This window comes from Heterodontus francisci, chromosome 1 (assembly GCF_036365525.1).
Source record: "Heterodontus francisci isolate sHetFra1 chromosome 1, sHetFra1.hap1, whole genome shotgun sequence".
Taxonomy (NCBI): domain Eukaryota; kingdom Metazoa; phylum Chordata; class Chondrichthyes; order Heterodontiformes; family Heterodontidae; genus Heterodontus; species Heterodontus francisci.
The window spans coordinates 63,921,134-63,943,529 of NC_090371.1; the positions used below are offsets into that span (position 1 = coordinate 63,921,134).

The 22,396-nt window shown below is 46.0% G+C and overlaps 1 protein-coding gene across 4 annotated transcripts in view; it reads right to left on the bottom strand.

Annotated features, from left to right (window-relative positions):
- The window catches only part of il11ra (interleukin 11 receptor subunit alpha), a 180,783-nt gene that overhangs the window by 14,542 nt on the left and 143,845 nt on the right, over positions 1–22,396 (bottom strand). For all 4 annotated transcript variants that reach the window (XM_068031332.1, XM_068031309.1, XM_068031320.1 and 1 more), the window contains 2 exons: positions 19,680–19,837; positions 2,446–2,587 (listed from right to left, as the gene is read on the bottom strand). In XM_068031332.1, the coding sequence (XP_067887433.1) occupies positions 2,446–2,587; positions 19,680–19,837 (300 nt within the window). The remainder of the gene's footprint in view (positions 1–2,445; positions 2,588–19,679; positions 19,838–22,396) is intronic.

The following is a 22,396-nucleotide window of genomic DNA, read 5'->3' on the forward strand; positions in this document are numbered from 1 at the left end:
GGGCTGAATTTTCAGGGCCTTCTGAAGGTGGGCACGAAGGCAGGAAGGGAGGTGGGGTGGGGTGCCTTGGTGTAGGGGTGCACCGAAAATACTGGCACCAGCTGGCATGTCACTTGCAGGACACCATTCCTGGTGCTAGCCATTTTGGGGGAGACGAGTTTGGGGCCGGCTAAGGGTGCCTGTCCCCATGAGGCAGTGAGGCAATTAGGCTCATTAACAGCTTTGTAAAAGGTAAGTTTAGGAGGGCGACTGGAATTTTTCAGTTACCCTCCACAGTTTCCTGATGCAACAGGAAGCAGATCAACTGTCTGGAGGCGTGCACCCAGCAACATGCCAGGGTGCCAGGCCTCTTGACAGGCCTGCTAGCCCTCACTGCCTACCTGAGTGGGGACACAGCTAAAGACCACCCTTAGAGGGCCTTGGCAACTGTGCCTTTGCTATTTCTCCCAGGAGACTTCCTGATGGTCCTTAGTGCCCACTGTTACTGATTGCCGACCCTTTCATCCAGCAGTATGGCACCCAACCATCTCACACAACAGTTTGACCACCCAATACAGCCATCCAAAACCAAGCCCCCAGCTTTCAGACCACCCAAAATCAAGCTCACCCGGTCCTCCCGCCTGAGACAGAGCTCACCCTGTCCTCACGCCCGAGGCCCAGCTCACCCGGTCCTCCCGCCCGAGGCCCAGCTCACCCGGTCCTCCCGCCCGAGGCCCAGCTCACCCGGTCCTCTCGCCCGAGGCCCAGCTCACCCGGTCCTCTCGCCCGAGGCCCAGCTCACCCGGTCCTCCCGCCCGAGGCCCAGCTCACCCGGTCCTCCCGCCCGAGGCCCAGCTCACCCGGTCCTCCCGCCTGAAGCCCAGCTCACCCGGTCCTCCCGCCCGAAGCCCAGCTCACCCGGTCCTCCCGCCCGAGGCCCAGCTCACCCGGTCCTCTCGCCCGAGGCCCAGCTCACCCGGTCCTCTCGCCCGAGGCCCAGCTCACCCGGTCCTCTCGCCCGAGGCCCAGCTCACCCGGTCCTCCCGCCCGAGGCCCAGCTCACCCGGTCCTCCCGCCCGAGGCCCAGCTCACCAGGTCCTCCAGCCCGAGGCCCAGCTCACCCGGTCCTCCCGCCCGAGGCCCAGCTCACCCGGTCCTCCCGCCCGAGGCCGAGCTCACCCGGTCCTCCCGCCCGAGGCCCAGCTCACCCGGTCCTCCCGCCCGAGGCCCAGCTCACCCGGTCCTCCCGCCCGAAGCCCAGCTCACCCGGTCCTCCCGCCCGAGGCCCAGCTCACCCGGTCCTCCCGCCCGAGGCCCAGCTCACCCGGTCCTCCCGCCCGAGGCCCAGCTCACCCACGCAGAGCGCAAAGCACTGTAGGGCGACAATGGCCTCTGCTCCCCCACCTTATCCTATGCAGCGCTGGTCATGCCTGCCTACCCATTGCGGCACTGAAGTCTCGCCTCGGTGCTGCCAGCTTTCAATTGTCGGGTGTCGGAAGGCACGTGAGGGCACCGGTCGTCCACTTAATTCCAAGCCCTTATTGAATTGTTTACAATTACATGCTACTGTATTGTAACTATATATTCAGCAATTTAAATTGCATTCCCACCATGTCAGGGCGGTGATGCCTTTTTGATGCTTTCCTGCCACTAACTAAATCCGGAAATAAGATTACGATGTTGGATTTCCAGCTGGACGTGGCCAACGCTATCTGGCTCCCCATGCCTCCATTCCCATTCCAAACTGCCTTTCTAAATTCAGCCCTACGTTAAGGACTGTTCCACAGCTGGAAGTCAGGCAGATGAGTTGTTCAAAGCTTTAATGTCATTTCATAATTGGCTACTGAAATGCAGAATGAGAGAGAAAATTGAATTCTACTCCAGTCTTTCCTGCTTTCAACCGATGAAGCAGCTGGCTCAAATAAGCGCAGAAGAGTTCTTCCGATGTCCTGGCCAATATTTATCCCTTGCTGTTTGCAAATGGCTGACTTTCTTTTGGAATAATCTTTCAGAAAATAGTTGAATTGCAAAAAATTGAAAACTGATTAGATCCCAAGGGGCAGCTTCCTGTGTCTGAAGGTCAGATGCATTATATAGGAATGAGGACCCTCCTTAATGAGATTTATTAGTAGCATTTCTAAATACCTTTCAATACCACATCACTTTTGTCAGTTTTTTTCCCCCCTTTCCCTCAGAAAGTCATGATATGTGACTCTCAAACAAAAAATCTATCTTTATATCACCTTTGGTTCTTTTGCCAATCACTTTTAAATCGGTGTCCTCTGCACGCACAATATTGTCAGTTGCTGCTGGTGCTGTGGAATTGATCCCGCTTGTAAATGGAGCAGGTTCAACCGAACCAGCAGCCCCAGCATATTACAAAACCAAAACCATTTCTACTTGGTGATTCTGCAACATAAAAAGGTTTCATGTGTTTTTGTAGCTCTGTGTATAGATTATGCTTACCACTCCATGCAGTGGCAAGAACTTCAGAACTCCAATCACTCCACTTCCCATTGTCAAAAGAATCTTTTGCTTTAACACGAATCACATACAGCTGAGCAACAATTGCATCAGTGATAATTTCTTCTTTCATTTTAGTCTCCATCTGAAAATAAAGGGGAAAATAAAAATCTAAAAGGATTCTAAATGTTGAGATCATTACTGCTTTACAATGATTATTCCAGTAGCCAAAGCAAAATTCCAACATCAGTGTTCTTTTCAGGTGAATGCTATATTTTGACAGTAGTATTACCACTACTAATCAGCATTCTTAAAATTTAAATAAAATGCGACATTAACACACTGCATTACTCCACTTTACAGATCACCACTACTGCTATATTTTTCTTTTGGCAGCTGCAGATTTTTCTGTACCATCACCAAGGGCACAAACTGACAGGAGTTAAATTTTAGATGTAGGATTGGACCAATGACATTGGACTGAATTTTACGCTGCTCCAACGGGTCGGATAATGGCATGGAGGGGGGGCGGCGTAAAATTGAGTGGGAGGCTCCGGGAGGCCTACCCGCCCCGCTCCCGCCTTCGGTGAACTTTACAGCAGTCAGGCTGGGGGAGGAAACGGCTCGCCTGCCCGAGGCCAATCAAGGTTCTTAAGTGGCCACTTAAGGGACCTCGCCCGCCCACCACCACGGGTATTTTACCCGTGGCAAGCCGACATGCTGGGGGCGTGAAAGGTTGACCAGCGAAAGCTGCCAGCCTTTCCACGCCCCAGGCGGGGGTATGACAGTCGGGCACAGGGTGCCCAATTAAGGGCCACCCCTGCCTCCCAACCCAGCCCCGGGACCCAAGACGCCCCCCCTCCCCCCAAACGACCACCCTAGCCTCACCAGGGTACGACCGATCCCCCTAGTGAGGCATGCCCAACTTACCCACTCTCTTGGGTCCATGGCATCGGCTGGGCTGCAGTCCCAGTAGTAGCCACCGCTCTCGGTGGTGCTGCTGGCAGCTTACTGAGGAAGAACCTCCTCCCTCAAGTGGGTGGAAGTCCCGCCTCGGAACAATTAAAGCCTGGGGACTTTTGCGTCGGCGGCGAATTCCCATCTGCCTAGAGTAAAATCCAGCCCGTTATTTCACCTTTTCTGGAGGGAGGTTGAATTGATACAATTTGGTACAATACTAGAGGACAATGATTTAAAAGTGATTGGCAAAAGAACCAAAGGTGATATGAACATAGTTTTTTTTTTATGTAGCAAGTGGTTACAATCTGGAAAGCACTGCCTGAAAGAGTGGTGGAGGCAGATTCAATCAAAAGGGAATTAGATTAGCATCTGAAGGAAAAAAAACTTTGCAGGGCTACAGGGGAGCAGGGACTAGCTAATTTGCTCTTGCAGAGTGCCGGCATGGGCTCGACAGGCTGAATGGTCTCCTTCTGTGCTGTAATCATGTTATGATTAGATGATTCCAGAAGAGCTCATCTGGAAAAAACACACAAACTGGACAATGACGGCTCCATCGTAGTTAAAGTATTTTATCTAATCCCTTGTCCAAGAACCAAAGATCAGCCGACAAAGTGCTAAATACAGCATTTTTTATTAACTCAGAATATTTGAAGCGTTTCATAGCCAGTGAAGCATTGTTGAAGTTTACTTGCTGTTGTTACGTGGGGAGAAACATCTGCTAAATTTGCACACAAGAGGTCCCACAAACAGTAATAAGGCTATACTAGACATGGTCTTGTGCAATGAGATAGGATTGATTAATTACCTCATAGTGAATGCACCCCTAGGCAGCAGAGATCATAATATGATTGAATTTTACATTCAGTTTGAGAGAGAGAAGAGTGGGTCTAAGATGAGTATTTCAAACTTACATAAGGACAATTATGAGAGCATGAAAGCAAAGCTAGCTAAAGTGAACTTCCAAAGTAGGTTAAGGGATAGCTTAATAGAGATGCAGTGGCAGACATTTAAGGGGCTATTTCAGAATACACAGAATAGATACATTCCAACGGGGAAAAAAAATTCCAAAGGGAGGACCCACCATCTGTGGTTAACGAAAAAGTTAAAAAATAAGATCAAAATTAAAGAAAACGCATATACTTGCCCATAGGTGGGTGGCAGGTCAGAAAATTGGGCAGAATACAAAAATCAGCAAAAAATTACTAAAAGATTGAGAAGGAGGGAAAAATTAGAGTACGAGAGAAAGCTAGCTAGAAATATATAAAAAAAGAGTTTCTATAGATATTTTAAAAAGCGTTAAATGAGGATTGGTCCTATAGAAAGTGAGTGTGGGGAATTAATAAGGGAAAATATGGAGATGGCAGATGAATTGAACAGGTATTTTGCATCAGTCTGCACTATACAGTATACAAGTAACATTCCAGAAATAGCTGTAAATCAAGAAATGCAAGGGAGGGAGGAACTCAAGAAAATTACAATCACCAGGGAAGTGGTACTGAGCAAATTGATGGAGCTGAGGGCTGACAAGTCCCCAGGTCCTGATGAACTTCATCCTAGGATTTTAAAAGAAGTGGCTAGTGAGATAGTTGATGCGCTAGTTTTAATTTTCCAAAATACCTGAGATTCAGGGAAGATTCCAATAGATTGGAAAGTAGAGAATGTAACTCCTTTATTCAAAAAGGGAGGAGACAGAAAACAGGAAACTACAGGCAAGTTAGTTTAACATCTGTCATAGGGAAAATGTTAGGAGCTATTATTAAAGATGTTAGAGCAGGGCACTTAGAAAAATTCAAGGTAATCAGGCAGAGTCAACATGGTTTTGTGAAAGGGAAATCAGGTTTAACCAATTGATTGGAGTTCTTTGAAGAAGTAACGTGCTGTGGAGAAACGGGAACTGGTGGATGTACTGTACTTAAATTTCCATAAAGCATTTGATAAGGTGCCACATCAAAGGCTATTGTAGAAAATAAAAGCTCATGTTTTAGGAGGTGATATATTGGCATTGACAGACGATTGGCTAGCTAACAGAAAACAGAGAGTAGGCATAAATGGGTCATTTTCTGGTTGGCAAGATGTGATGAATGGTGTGCCACAGGGATCAATGCTGGGGCCTCAACCTTTTACAATTTATATAACTGACTTGGATGAAGGGACTGAAGGTATGTTGCTAAATTTGTTGATGATGCAAAGATAGGTAGGAAAATAAGTTGTGAAGAGAACATAAGGAGGCTACAAAGGGATATAGATAGGTTAAGTGAGTGGGCAAAAATCTGGCAGATGCAGTATAATGTGGGAAAATGTGAAATTGTCCATTTTGGCAGGAAGAATAAAAAAGAAGCATATTATCTAAATGGTGAGAGATTGCAGAGCTCTGAGATGCAGAGGGATCTGGGTGTCCTAGTACATGAATCACAAAAGATTAGCATGCAGGTACAGCACACAATTAAGAAAGCAAATAGAGTGCTTTTTTTTATTTTAGAGATACAGCACTGAAACAGGCCCTTCGGCCCACCGAGTCTGTGCCGACCAACAACCACCCATTTATACTAATCCTACATTAATCCCATATTCCCTACCACATCCCCACCATTCTCCTACCTACACTAGGGGCAATTTACAATGGCCAATTTACCTATCAACCTGCAAGTCTTTGGCTGTGGGAGGAAACCAGAGCACCCGGTGAAAACCCACACAGTCACAGGGAGAACTTGCAAACTCCACACAGGCAGTACCGAGAACTGAACCCAGGTCACTGGAGCTGTGAGGCTGCAGTGCTAACCACTGCGCTGCCTATTGTTTATTGTGAGGGGAACTGAATAAAAAAGTAAGGAGGTTATGTTCAATTATACAGGGCATTGATGAGACTACATCTGGAGTACTGTGTACAGTATTGGTCTCCTTAGTTAAGGAAGCACGTAAATGCGTTGCAAGCAGTTCAGAGAAGGTTTACTAGACTAATATGTGGAATGGGCAGGTTGTCATCTGAGGAAATGTTGGACAGGCTAGGCTTGTATCCACTGGAGTTCAGAAGAGTAGGAGGTGACTTGATTGAAACATACAAGATCCTGAGGGGTCTTGATAGGGTGGATGTGGAAAGGATGTTTCCTCGTGCGGGACAATCTAGAACTAGGAGTCACTGCTTAAAAACAAGGGGTCGCCCATTTAAGACAGAGATGAGGAGAATTTTTTTTCTCAGTAGGTCGTGAGTTTTTGAAACTCTCTTCCTCAAAAGGTGGTGGAAGCAAAGTCTTAGAATATTTTTAAGGCAGAGGTAGATCGATTCTTGATAAGCAAGGGGGTGAAAGGTTATCAGGGGTAGACGGGAATGTGGATTTGAGGTTACAATCAGATCAGCCATGATCTTGTTGAATGGTGAAGCAGGCTTGAGGGGCCGAGTGGCCTACTCCTGCTCCTAATTTGTATGTTTGTAAGGTACATTTCCAGATAACCTGTATCAGTAATGCTAATTGAGGCATTAATATTGGGCACGTCATCCTCTGCTCTTATTCAAATAGTGCCATGGGATCTTCTACTTCCACCTGAGAGGGCAGACAGGTCCTTTATTTAATGTCTCATCTGAAAAACGGCACTTCTGATCTGTACCTTTGATGGAAGGGCTGTGGAAATCCCAGAAAAATTATATAAACTGTTTGCACCATTTAACTGCAGCTCTTTCACCAAGGTTACAGCAGAAGAGTAGAATGAGAGGACCCCTGTGGAAATTCATCCCTTATGTGTTCAAGCTTCTGGAGTGGGCCTCAGGCCATGACCTTCTGACCATGATGTGTGTTCTCCTACTGAGTCAAGGCTTCACTCTGCCACTACAGCCACTAGCTGCCCATTCACAATATTTCTGGAGATACAAAATAAATAAAGAACATATTTTGATATTTTATACATGAGGCTTTTATGTATTCATGGTTATTCCAATTGGTATGACTCAAGAAGATAAACAGCAAATCAGACATGCAGTAATGAAGACTGCATTTGTATTCAGCTGTGGAAAGTATGAAAAAGTTAAATTTTGTGTGTTTACAGGGGGATTATAAAAAGGCAAAATAACTATAAATACTGTATTTGGTTGTATTTTGTAAATAATACAGTAACAGGGTTCACTCAATAGAACCCTTAATGTGAAACACCTTGCGATTTATTTTCATGTTAAAAGTGATACACAAGTGTAAATTATTGCTGTTGTTTACACTGCTAGTTTGAGGTGATGGTTACTTAGGTAAAGATGTTATTGGGAGAGTTTATGAAATAATCAAGGCTTTATTCAAGATGCGGTAAATTATCCTTCCTCCTCCTTCTTGACCTGTCTGCAGCCTTTGATACCATTGACCATACCATCCTCTCCACTGTCGTCCAGCTGGATGGGATTGGTTCCATTCTTATCTGTTTAATTGTAGCCAGAGTATCACTTCCAATGACTTCTCTTCCCACTCCCACACTGTTAACTCTGGTGTCCCCCAAGAATTTATCCTTGGCCCCTTCCTATTTCTCACCTACATGCTGTCCCTCGACGACATCATCGGAAAGCATGGGATTAATTTTGACATGGACGCTGATGATACCTGCTCTACTTCACCATTACCTTCACTGTTATCAGACTGCTTATCCATCATCCAGTGCTGGATGAGCAAAAATTTCCTCCAATTACATATTAGGAGGACTGAAGCCTTTGTTTTCGGACCTGGCTCCAAACTCTGCTCCCTAACTAATTACTCCATCCCTCTCTCTGGCAACAGTCTGAGACTAAACTAGTCTGTTCATAATCTTGGTGTCATATATCCGAGATGAACATCAAACTACATATTCGCACCTATTTCTACCTCCATAACCTCGCCGACTCGTTTCCAGCCACTATGATTTCCATTCACAGAGTGAAATAAAGGCTCACCTCAATGTCTGAGCTCTGTCGTCTACTTCCCATTTGTGAGCAGCTGCAATGCGCGCTAGTGACCATGGGAGACCATATGTTAAAGAGGGCTCTCATCACATTGGCCTGTTAATGAGGGCTGTGGCCATATTCGCATATGGTGGGCCCTTGTCCTGCAAGAGGATGGAGATAGCAGATAATGGCAGACGGATCTACATAACAGTTCTGCTAATGTCAGCCCCTTATTCCCTACTGGGGAATCTAATGCATATCATGCTGCTACATGCTGTCAGGGGAGTTAAGGTGGGGGGCGGGCTAAGAAAGAAGGTGTCCTGTGGCCGCCATACAGCCATGCATCTGTCATGATGAGATGAAACCCTGGCCCCTTCAGCCATCGCCATTGCAGTGCTACCCTCCCCATGTCTTGCACTCTCCTGCATTGTCACATGCAATCCTAAAAAAGGTAGTATGGAGCAATCACCTTGGCAGAACGCAGGAGGTTAATGACCCTCTTCCTGCATTGGACCCAGTGCGTTGGGTGACACCACGGCTGCTAACCTCATCTGTGATCCTGTGATCTTCACCCAGGCTTGCTTGTTTAGGGAGGAGGACCTCCTCTTGCCATCGCTGGGAAAGAGAATTCCCACCTTTTCCTTGTAGCCTGGAGGAGAATCTGCAGGGAGGCATCACTGACCCATCTTGCCTCTAACATCATTTTCTGCCCTCCTCTTGGAGGGGGTTGTGGGAGGGTACAAGAACCAGTCAAACAGAGTTTTAACCTGCACAAAGCTGCAAATGACTCTAAGGCAGGAGTGAATGCAGGGCTGGCAGGCTTTTAAATATGGCATCAGCACCTGCTCCGGAGTCATCTGTCACCCTAATCACTGACTCGCCTCCTGCCCCCACCACGTGATTGAGGGGGACCTGCTCCTGCCACCGACGTGTTGGATGGGAACGGTGCCATATTCCGGGCACACCAGGCTCATTAACTTCAGCCCCAGAGTGCACAGCAGTACTTTGAGCAGAATTAATTAAAAGTAGCAGAAGTCCTAACTCAACCCAACTACTAAATAGATCATTTTGTAGGCAAGGTACACTAACTTTCAGTAGTAGTTCACTAAATGGCTTTATAGGATATCTTGCAGTAGCTTTTACTGCACTGATATTACAGCAGTAATTATTTGAGGCAGGTTTGGTGTGGAAATGAAGGAGAATGTGGCAGAGGGATTAGTCACATTCCTTAACTGCATTTAAAGTGAGTTTGCGGTGGGCCTTAAGGGGAATTAGTGGTTTATTTGGAAAATCAGTATTTTTTGTAATCATTTGAAATGGTAGCCTTTAAGAATACATTTGCCTCTGTTTATCATTCCAAAACAGACAGGAATTCACAGCAGAACCCACAAAATAACCATCTCAATCATAGCTTATTTCAGAAAGGCTTTGATATGTGTGGACTAACTGCAGCCATTGTTTTGAATAAAAACCCATACGCAGTTCATTAAAGGTTTGAAACTGATCAGTGGGCCGAGCAGTTCATTCAATTACAAGAACGGTGTGGGGCAGGATGGAAGATGGTCACATACCCAAGGACCTCTGTAAAGTGAGGGACCCGGAGTCAGATGACCTGTGGGGCACCAAAGGATGCTTGCAAGTGTGACATGAAGGCCCTAAATGTTGACTATTGCACCTGGGAGTCACTAGTTGGTGAAAGAGGGAAATGGCAACACATGGACCAGGATTATGTGTGGCCTCCTGAGGCAGTGTCGGAGGCAGGGGGGCATGGAGTATTGCGAAAGGGGTGGGGGGGTTGAGGTATGGGAGGGCCTGTCGCCACCCCATCGCCAAGCAATCTTCCCGGGGGTGAGATAGGCCGACGATGGCCTTCCTGCCCGGAGGCCAATTGAGACCCTTAAGTGGCCTATAACAGCTAGTTAAGAGCCTCTTCTTATCATCACTGGGATCTTACCAGCAGCGGGGGTGCCTCTGCCATGTGGGGAGATTGTCTTGTAACTCAAGGCACCCTCCCTGCAGGCTTGGGAGGGGTCGGGTCTCTCCTCCAAGGGCAATCTGTGGTCCATGGAGGACATCCATCGGGAACCACTTTACCCCCCGGGATGCCCCCTCCCCTTGGACCGCACGACCACCCCTCTGGACCCCACCCACTTTGCTGGGGCTTTCCAGACTGGCCCAGGCAACCCCACCTCACCTTCATCCGATCCGGGGTTCCAGCGCTTGGCCTGGGTCCGAGGCCTCTGCTGTACCAGCAGTGGCCAATGCTCCCAGGTGCCGCTACCAATATTGCTGAGCTGCCGGCCCTCTGATTGGCTGGCAGCTCATGGAGGAGGGATCCCCATCTTTAAAGGGACAGAGATCCCGGTGCAAGAAACTTAGAAGTTAAAAGACCGGAGGATCGCCTTGGTGGGTGTGAAAAGGCCGAGGCGGGGTTCCCGGCGTCGGGAGCGCTGCCTCCAGCACAAAATCCAGATCATCCTGTAGTCTGGTGTGCACTACCAAAACAACTAGTTGCTATAGCAGCTTGGCAACAGGTGCCAAAGTCAAAAATGACAACTCACAGCGTCACTTGGCAGCTTCACGTGCAGCATTTGTGGCAGAACCTACCTCTCAAGGATTGGTCTTCACAGCCATAAGCAAAGGTGCACCAAGAAGACACCCCACCTAAATGGATTGTTTGCTGCATGACCATCGTCTTCTGATTCAACATAAATGAGATGCGTGGAGTTCAGTTGGTTGAAGATCTCAAACAGGTTTATTAACAGCTAACGATGTATATACAGAAGAGTTAACTATTTACAGAACCTGTCTCTAGGTGTTACAGTTACAGAGTGAATCTGGCTTGTAGTCACATGACTACATCCTGGTATAAAAGCAAAATACTGCGGATGCTGGAAATCTGAAATAAAAACAAGAAATGCTGGAACCACTCAGCAGGTCTGGCAGCATCTGTGGTAAGAGAAGCAGAGTTAATGTTTCGGGTCAGTGACCCTTCTTCGGAACTAGCAAATATTAGAAATGTCAAAGGTTATAAGCAAATGAGGTGGTGGTGGGGCAAGAGATTACAAAGGAGAAAGTGTAGATTGGACAAGGCCACATAGCTGACCAAAAGGTCATGGAGCAAAGGCAAACAATATGAACACCGCTCCACTAGATGTTGTAATCTCGTAGGACCCAGGCTCACCGCACACTCCGGACACTTCTGCAAGCAACCATGTTTTCATGGTGGGGTGTATGATCCTGACCTTTTGTCCAAAATGTAACTGAGGTAGTTCCGCCCCTGCATGTCGATCATGCACCACCTTCATTCTCCCCTGTTTTTCAAGCATTTCAGAGAATTTGGATAGATGATGGCTTGGCAGAGTCATCCGCACTTGTCTTCCAAACATGATCTCTACTGGTGATGGTAAGCCCATATCCATAGGTGTAGCTCTGAGGTGGAGCATGGCAACACAGAAATCTTGTTTTGTTGTCCTACAGGTTAGGATAAGTGCTTTGACTGTGCAAACCATTGACTCGGCAAGACCATTAGACCGAGGGTAATGTCGGAGGACATCACATGATTTACGCCCCATTTGGTGCACATATCCCTGAAAGGTTTGCCCGTATATTGTCAGAAATGATTTCTTTAGGTGCACCGAATAGACTGAATATAGCACTCCATGAGTCTACAACGACCACGCTCGAAGTGTCTTTTACCTGTCTTACAATTGGAAATTTGGAGAAATAGTCAGTAACTAAGATAAAATCTTCTCCATTAACGGAAAATAGATCAATGCTGATTTTGCACCAAGGGACTGACGGAATCTCATGAGGGTGTAGAGGTTATTTGCGTTGTTGTGACTGGTAGCTCTGGCACGCCTCACACATCCTCACTAACCTTTCGATGTCATTATTGATCCCTGGCCAATAAACAGTCTCATGCCAGTCATCTTGTTCACCCTATGCTCATATGGCCTTGCTGAAGTTGTGACAAGATGTCCTATCGGAGAGCTTTGGGCACAATCACTTGTTTTTGCTTGAAGGTGACACCTTTCGAGATACTGAGTTCATCTTTGTAAGGCCAGAAGCATCTGAGGGCTTCTGGCACCTCTTACCGTATCAGGCCAGCCTTCCATAATTACTCTCCACAGGTCCTTCAGTTGTGGGTCATTTGTTGTTCCTGACTGTAGTTGATCACATTTGTGCTGACCAAAATGTAAGCCAATTTTGACCACATCTTCCACCTCGATGTCCATGTTGCCCGCTTGTAGATCCAGTGGAATTTCTTCATTCTTGCTCAGGTCTGCTCAGCATATCCAAGGTGACCATTTTAGTATCAAAGTTGTACCGCTGTACCTTCACTAAGAACCTCTGTAGTCAAGGTGGTGCGCTTGTCAATGGTTTGCGCCAAATCATCTCCAGTGGTTTGTGGTCAGTTTCCACCATGAACTGCTTGCCACACAGGTAGGTGTGGAACCTTGTGATGCCAAACACCAGAGCAAGTGTTTCACATTCTATGTTTGAGTAATCGGACTGTGCTGAGGATAAACATTTGGACTGAAATGCAATTGGTTTGCCACTCTGTAGGATTTACAATTTTTTTTTATTTATTCATTCATGGAATGTGGGCATCGCTGGCTAGGCAAGCATTTATTGCCCATCCCTAATTGCCCTCGAGAACGTGGTGGTGAGCTGCCTTCTTGAACTGCTGCAGTCCATGTGAGGTAGGTACACCCACAGTGCTGTTAGGAAGGGAGTTCCAGGATTTTGACCCAGCAACAGTGAAGTAACAGTGATATAGTTCCAAGTCAAGATGGTGTGTGATTTGGAGGGGAACGTGCAAGTGTTGGTGTCCCCATGCATTTGCTGCCCTTGTTCTTCTAGTTGGTAGAGGTCACAGGTTTGGAAGGTGCTATCTAAGGAGCCTTGGTGCATTGCTGCAATGCATCTTGTAGATGGTACACACTGCTGCCACTATGCGTCAGTGGTGGAGGGAGTGAATGTTTGTGGATGGGGTGCCAATCAAGCGGGTTGCTTTGTCCTGGATGGTGTCGAGCTTTTTGAGTGTTGTTGGAGCTGCACCCATCCAGGCAAGTGGAGAGTATTCCATCACACTCCTGACTTGTGCCTTCTAGATGGTGGACAGACTTTGGGGAGTCAGGAGGTGAGTTACTCGCCACAGAATTCCTAGCCTTTGACCTGCTCTTGTAGCCATGGTATTTTTATGGTCACTCCTGTTCAGTTTCTGGTCAATGGTAACCCCGAGGATGTTGATAGTGGAGGATTCAGCGATCGTAATGCCATTGACTATCATGGGGAGATGGTTAGATTCTCTCTTGTTGGAGATGGTCACTGCCTGACACTTGCGTGGCATGAATCTTATTTGCCACTGATCAGCCCAAGCCTAGATTTTGTCCAGGTCTTGCTGCATTTCTACACAGACTGCTTCTGTATCTGAGTCGTCGCGAATGGTGTTGAACATTGTGCAATCAGCGAACATCCCACCTTACCTCTTGAGCTCAGCTCTTTTGTCCATGTTTGAACCAAGGCTGTAACGAGGTCAGGAGCTGAGTGGCCCTCGCAGAACCCAAATTGAGCGTCACTGAGCAGGTTATTGCTAAGCAAGTGCCGCTTGATAGCACTGTCAATGTACACTCCTGCCCCTTTCTGTGAGGCATTGACTTCCAGGATTGTCTTCTTCCTTGGAACGTAGTACTGTAGGGTACAGGTTTCTGCTGAGAACGCTTGTTTGAGACACTCAAACATATGCTGTTGGACCTTCTGTCATACAAATGGTACTTTTTTTTTAAAAGAGCTCTCTCAGCGATGATGCTTTGCCAGAAAAATTTGTAATGCATGCTGCCAAAAAGTTGAAAAATCCAAAACATCTCTAGTGGTCTTCCTCGTCTTGTGGGGTAGGCATATGCCTTACATCTTCGATTTTGCCTGGGTCGGGACGGGTTCCGCAACTGGAATAGATGGAGCCACAGAAATTGATGGGACTTACATTCACCTGGCACTTCTTGCTGTAAAAACAAGCCCTTCGTGATGAGCTACTGCCATCAGGGAATGGAGATTTTGACAATGCTCTTCTTTGGTTTTGCCCATTGCCGCAATGTCATTGGCAATGCACATGCAGCCAGGCATGTTTTCTATCATTCTGTCCAGATGTTCCTGAAACAGGTCTTGACTGTCATATAAGCAGAACGGTTGTCTCTGTAGCAGCATCTTCCAAATGGTGCCCTGAAGGCGGTGACTTCTTGAAATTTCTTAGGTAGGTGTACCGACCAATATCCATGTTTGGCATCCAACTTGGAGATGAATTTGGCTCCTGTGAACTTGGATTCAATTCCTCTAATGTCGGAATCTTGTGGGGGCATCTATTTAGGGAGAGGTTTGGACACCTCGGGTCTATTCATACCCTGATTGCTCCATGCTTCTTCAGTACGCATGCGATTGAGTTGCACCAGTCTGTGTGATGATGTACACGACGTATAATGCCATTGCGTTCCATGTCATCTAGCTTGTGCTAAAGCTTTTCTTGTATATGGATGCTGCACTTTCTGGGAGGGTCGATTAATGAAATTGCATCCTCTCTGAGGTGCAGTACTGCATCACCTTTGAAATTTCCTGTGGCATCGAACCTGTCCGGGTAGATTTGTTGTAGGTCGTGGACTGACTCAATTCAGGTACCCTTGGTCTCTGCTGCTGTAATGGGTACCTTGGTGACCTCATGGATGGTTATGATGTTGAGGTCTTTACACGCTGGTTGTCCTGCCATTGCTGGTCCGTTTGTGTCTACTAGGTAGAACGTTTGTGGTTTCCATGCCGACTTGCCAGATCTGCATTGTATTGTTAATGTGCCACTGCATGGGATAGGTGACCCGTTGTATGCAGATAACTTGGCTGTCTTCGGTTGTATCATTGATTATAGCATGTCCTTACATGCTATATATTCATTATGGAATGTCTGGAATTTTCTACCCCAGAATTATGTCCGGTACATAACTTTGAGGATTTCGACTGGTAGGTTATTTGCACTAGCGGCGGTGTCAATCTTGACCCTGAGTGTGCGTTTGCCAGCTTTCTTTAGGCACATGATGTTAATAGTGGCAAAAGCTTGCAGTTGTTTGACTTCATCAACATGGTGTGTCAAGTTCACAACATGGAGTGCTTGCTCGTCTTCTGACTGAGAATTACTTCTCTCTGAATCTTGACTGAGGTCTGTTTCGCCATGGACTTCGTGTATCAGCTTGCCTGACTCTGGCACTTTCCTTGCTGTTGTTGCCCTGTTGTTACACCTGTCTTCTGTTTGTCTGTGTCCTGCTGTGACTACTGGCCACGTCTTTTGAGCCACAATTCTGGCACTGTGGGCCCATTGTCCTCTTGCATGGCACACCTTGTGCAGGTCTTGAAATGCAGGACAATGTCGCAGTGAGTGGGACCAACCACACTTACCACATAACCTGCTTGCTCTTTTCCACCTGGTTATGGTGTCTATCATAGAATCATAGAAGGTGCAAGGCACAGAGAGAGGCCATTTGGCCCATCATGTCTGTGCTGGCCAAAAAATGATCCACCCATTCTAATCCCACCTTCGGTAGCCCTGCAGATTATGTCACTTAAGATGCATACCCAGACTCTTTTTTGAATGAGTTGAGGGTTTCTGCCTCAACTATCCTTTCAGGCAGTGAGTTCCAGACCATCGCCACCCTCTGGGTAAAAATTGTTTATCTCCACTCTAGTTTTTCTACCAATCACTTTAAATCAATGCCCCCTAGTCACTGACCTCTCTGCTAAGGCGATTAGGCTGTTCACCTCCACTCTATCCAGACACCTCAAAATTTTGTACATTTCAATCAGATCTCAACTCAGCCTTCTGTGTTCCATGGAGAACAACCCCATCCTATCCAATCTTTCCTCATTGCTGCATTTTGCCAGTCCTGGCAACATCCTCAGAAATCTCCTCTGTACCCTCTCTAGTGCAATTACATCCTTTCTGTAATGAGGTGACCAGAACTGTACACAGTACTCAAGCTGTGGCCGAACCTATGAGATATACAGTTCGAGCATAACCTCCCTGCTCTTATATTCTATACCTCGGCTGATAAAGGAAAGGATTCCATATACCTTCTTAACCACCATATCGACCTGTCCTGCTCCCTTCAGGGATCTGTGGACATTCACTCCAAGGTTCCTCACCTCCTCTACGTTTCTCAGTATTTTCCCATTTATTGTGTATTCCTTTGCCTTCTTTGATCTCCCCAAATGCATCACCTCACACTTCTCCCAGTTGAATTCCATTTGCCACTTTTTTTCCCATCTGACCAGACCATCAATAGCTTCCTGCAGCCTATAGCTATCCACCACACGGCCAATCTTTGTGTCGTCTGCAAACTTTTTGATCATACCCCGTGCATTTACGTTCAAAGCGTTAATATATACCACAAAAAAAGATGGGGACCCAGTAGTGAGCCCTGCGGAACACCACTGGAAACAGCCCTCCAGTCGCAAAAGCACCCGTCAACAATTATCCTTTGTTTCCCACCAATGAACCAATTTTGTGTCCACCTTGCTGCATTTCCCTGGATCCCATGGGATTTTATTTTTTTTAACCAGTCTGCCATGTGGGACCTCGTCAAAAGCTTTGCTAAAATCCATGTACACCACATCAACTGCACTGCCCTCATCTATCTTCCTTATTGCTTCAAAAAATTCGATCAAGTCAGTCAAATAAGATCTTCCCTTAACAAATCCATGCTGACTATCCTTGATTAACCTGTGCCTTTCGAAGTGACAGTTTATCCTGTCTCTCACAATAGATTCCAATAATTTGCCCACTACTGCGGTTAGACTGACTGGCCTGTAATTATTCTTTTTTTTTAGTGATACAGCACTGAAACAGGCCCTTCGGCCCACCGAGTCTGTGCCGACCATCAACCACCCATCCCTATATTTCCCTACCACCTACCTATACTAGGGACAATTTATAATAGCCAATTTACTTACCACCCCCTTTTTAATCAGAGGTGCAACGTTAGCAGTTCTCCAATCAATTGATACAATCACCAGCTCCATTATTCAGTCTGACAGATCAGCTTCTGAAAAATCGCATTCATTGCCCTTGCTACAGCATTTACTGATCAACTGGTCTATTCATTCCTGTGGCTGTTGCCTGGAAGACATCAATCCCAGGCAGTGAATTCTAAAATTCGCTCTTAATCTGAGCTGATCTTCTGGCACTTTGCATATCTTTGCGGGATCTTTCTGGTCCTCTTCGGATAAGCCTGAGGTACTGATTCTATGTAATCCCTCATTTCCAATAGCTATCATTATTTCTACGGCCTGTTTTTCTGGTTCTATAATTATTTGGTCTGTAACGAGGATCTGCCACCATGTAATGAGTTATTTTTACGTTGTCTGATGCAACATAAATGAGATGCATGGAGGTCAGTTGGTTAAAGATTTCAAACAGGTTTATTAACAGCTAACAAGCATATATAGTGCAAAGCTAACTATTTACAGAACCTGACTCTCAGTGTTACAGTTAAAGAGTGCATCTGGCTTATAGTCACATGACTACATTCTGGTATTTGGCTCATTAGCATACTGAGATCTTAAAGGGAAGTCACTCTTAAAGGCAATCATACAACACCAACCACACTGTGGGGCAGTTTAGAAGACATGATTGTTTGACAGCTGTAGTTAATGTGGTCAAATGATAATGTGAACCCAGGAATGTTATGAGAAAAAAAGTTTTCATGTCCTTTGTTCTAGGCTACCTTCAAACTAGGTTGGATCCATTTCTTGATCAGTATGGCACAAAGACAACAGTCATTCTGAGAACATCATGGATCCAAGTCCAGACAAAGGATAGACAATAAAAAGAGAAACTGTGCGTTTCATGGCTTTGTCTTATGTCGAGAGTTAACGCAACGGAACAATTTTGTTTAAATACTGAGAATGGTGAAATCAGTATTTGCTGTAAATCTATCGCGTGTTCAATGCAGCCCATTTACCTGTTTTTATGTTCAATAAATTTGTCTGGCAGTTTAATAGCTGATTTCCAATCTGATAGCATATGCTCTTCCCCCTACCAAATACATGGTACGATGTGATGTGTTCAAAGCAATCAAGAGTACAGTGACTAGTAGTTTTCTGTCTGACCCTGGATCTCATTTGTGCTTGTCTAGCAATTGGGCAGGTAAAGGCACGCTCTCGTTCGTGGAGAACGAGGTCCAATTACACAGAGTAGCTAGAATGCCAAACTGAAGGAGAATATCTAATTTACAATCCCGAAACAGTTTTTCTCAAATTATAAAAATAGAATCCAACCACCATCACATTTCTCTTCTTTCATATTATCTTAACCAGTTTTATGAATTTACATTGGAAGCACAAAGTGGGAATTCAGACAGGATCCTTGGATGATTTTCCATTCATTATCATGCTAAATGTACAAACACATGAAAATCTACCCTTAATTACTTTAATTCCAACTGTAACTTCATCGATCCCAATTAAGTGCAATAATTGAGATTTTCCATCTTAGGTGAGATTATTAGGTGTTATCAGGCAGAATCAGAGATTGGGGAAGGCAGAGTGCCTTAATCTGACCACAGAAAGGTTCAATACAGTTAATGCTCCTCAACTATTTACTACAAACCTAATTCACTTACTATAGCATTCATGCTTTCTATAAAACTACAACTGCACTGCCAATTTCCCAGCACAGGAAATATAGCAAAAAGGACCTTCATGAATGCATTAGTGGATGTAATTTCCTCACCTTTTATTTCTTCCCCCTTTTTGAGATGTAGATTACACACTTCAAAAGAGGGCAAAAATTCATATATAGGTAGGCGAACTTGAGATTTGATCGCAACAGCTGGTTTCACACAGTACAAGATGGATTAGAACATACAAGTCTTAGCTTAGCAATAAAAAAGTTATGTAAATACAAACATTTTTCCACTCTCTTTATAAATACCTTTAGATAAAATATATATTCAAAAGATTCAAACCACGTAAGAGATTTACTGCAATTAAAAATAGCTACGCACAAGCAACATATGTACTTTTCTACTCTGTTAGACCCGCATAGGCATCTGGAATTCAAAACAGCACTTTGTGCATTTTGCTTCAACACAGACTGTAGTTCCAAGAATTCAGATACCTACCACAGTAGATTGAATTATAATGACAAGAACCGTAGCCACGCCAAGAACACAATGCTAGAGTTCACACCAGTATGAAGACAATTCTTTAAAAAAAAAATACACAACATACTGGAGCTTTAGAAATTAGTGTTGCAGCAAGAAACTCATCAACAGATCTCCACATTCAGCACCAGACAAATCAACACAAACCACAAGTAGAAACCTCAAACCACTGGTGAACTTACCCTCGACCAGAAACGATTTTGCTTGAGTTTGTATTCCAAGATAAATTTTAATTCGAAACGTGGACTCCATGATAGTGGATAATCCCACTGCACTTTTATTCTTCTAGGAGATCCAAAAACAGGCTCAGCTCTTACATTTGCAGGGGGATCAGGCTGAACTGAAACAAAAAATAAGCAGAAGAGCATCAGATCAGTCAGAAATGCTACAATTGAAACCAAAGATACTTGCTGATTACAGACATGTGGGCAGGGTGGGGAATTTTTAACATTCAGAAAACAGGTGGGTTTGGGTCAGGTAGGAAGTAAATATGTAAACAATTCCAATCATGAACCAATATGCATTACAGTTTAAAGAAGGCAGGACCGTGGTTGGCTGACCAACCCACTCCCAGAATGTGGATTGCTTGTTTAAATATTTTAATGAGGCTGCGTGCTTCAGAGTTCTTTCTCTCTTCCAGCTTTAACGCAGGTGCATGTCCAGGTATTTTTTTAAAAGAATTGAGGGTCTCTGCCTCCACCATCATTCCTGGCAGTGAATTCCAGACATTCACTACCCTCTGGGTGAAAATATTTTTCCTCATGGTTCAAACTTGGACAAAAGAGCTGAATTCAAGAGGTGAGGTGAGAGTGACTGCCCTTGACATAAGGCAGCATTTGACCAAGAATGGCTTCAGTATCTGAGGAGTCACGAATTGTGCTGAACATTGTGCAATCATCAGCGAACATCCCCACTTCTGACCTTATGATTGAAGGAAGGTCATTGATGAAGCAGCTGAAGATGGTTGGGCCTAGGACACTACCCTGAGGAACTCCTGCAGTGATGTCCTGGAGCTCAGATGATTGACCTCCAACAACCACAACCACCTTCCTTTGCGCTAGGTATGACTCCAACCAGCGGAGGGTATTCCCCCTGATTCCCATTGACCTCAATTTTGCTAGGGCTCCTTGATGCCATACTCGGTCAAATGCTGCCTTGATGTCAAGGGCAGTCACTCTCACCTCACCTCTTGAGTTCAGCTCTTTTGTCCATGTTTGAACCAAGGCTGTAATGAGGTCAGGAGCTGAGTGGCCCTGGCGGAACCCAAACTGAGCGTCACTGAGCAGGTTGTTGCTAAGCAAGTGCCACTTGATGGCACTGTTGATGACACCTTCCATCACTTTACTGATGATTGAGAGTAGACTGATGGGGCAGTAATTGGCCCAGTTGGACTTGTCCTGTTTTTTGTGTACAGGACATACCTGGGCAATTTTCCACATTGCAGGGCAGATGCCAGTGTTGTAGCTGTACTGGAACCGCTTGGTTAGGGGCGCGGCAAGTTCTGGAGCACAAGTCTTCAGTACTATTGCCGGAATATTGTCAGGGCCCATAGCTTTTGCAGTATCCAGTGCCTTCAGTCGTTTCTTGATATCACGCGGAGTAAATCGAATTGGCTGAAGTCTGGCATCTGTGATGCTGGGGACTTCAGGAGGAGGCCGAGATGGATCATCAACTCGGCACTTCTGGCTGAAGATTGTTGCAAATGCTTCAGCCTTATCTTTTGTACTGATGTGCTGGGCTCTCCCATCATTGAGGATGGGGATATTTGTGGAGCCACCTCCTCCAGTTAGTTGTTTAATTGTCCACCACCATTCACGGCTGGATGTGGCAGGACTGTGGAGCTTAGATCTGATCCGTTGGTAATGGGATCGCTTAGCTCTATCGCATGCTGCTTACGCAGTTTGGCATGCCAGTAGTCCTGGGTTGTACCTTCACCAGGTTGATACCTCATTTTGAGGTATGCCTGGTGCTGCTCCTGGCATGCCCTCCTGCACTCTTCATTGAACCAGGGTTGGTCTCCAGGCTTGATGGTGATGGTAGAGTGGGGGATATGCCGGGCCATGAGGTTACAGATTGTGGTTGAGTACAATTCTGCTGCTGCTGATGGCCCACAGCACCTCATGGATGCCCAGTTTTGAATTGCTGGATCTGTTTGAAATCTATCCCATTTAGCACGGTGATAGTGCCACACAACACGATGGACGGTATCCTCAATGTGAAGGCAGGATTTCGTCTCCACAGGTACTGTGCGGTGGTCACTCCTACCAATACTGTCATGGACAGAAGCATCTGCGGCAGACAGATTGGTGAGGACGAGGTCAAGTATGTTTTTCCCTCGTGTTGGTTCCCCCACCACCTGCCGCAGACCCAGTCTAGCAGCTATGTCCTTTAGGACTTGGCCAGCTCGGTCAGTAGTGGTGCTACCGAGCCACTCTTGCTGATGGACATTGAAGTCCTCCACCCAGAGTACATTTTGTTCCCTTGCCACCCTCAGTGCTTCCTCCAAGTGGTGTTCAACATGGAGGAGTACTGAGTCATCAGCTGATGGAGGGCGGTAGGTGGTAATCAGCAGGAGGTTACCTTGCCCAGGTTTGACGTGATGCCATGAGACTTCATGGGGTCCGGAGTCAATGTTGAGGACTCCCAGGGCAACTCCCTCCCTACTGTACACCACTGTGCCACCACCTCTGCTGGGTCTGTCATGCTGGTGGGACAGAATATACCCGGGGATGGTGATGGCAGTGTCTGGGACATTGTCTGTTAGGTATGATTCCGTGAGTATGACAATGTCAGGCTGTTGCTTGACTAGTCTGTGGGACAGCTCTCCCAACTTTGGCACAAGCCCCCAGATGTTAGTAAGGAGGACTTTGCAGGGTCGACAGGGCTGGCTTTGCCGGTG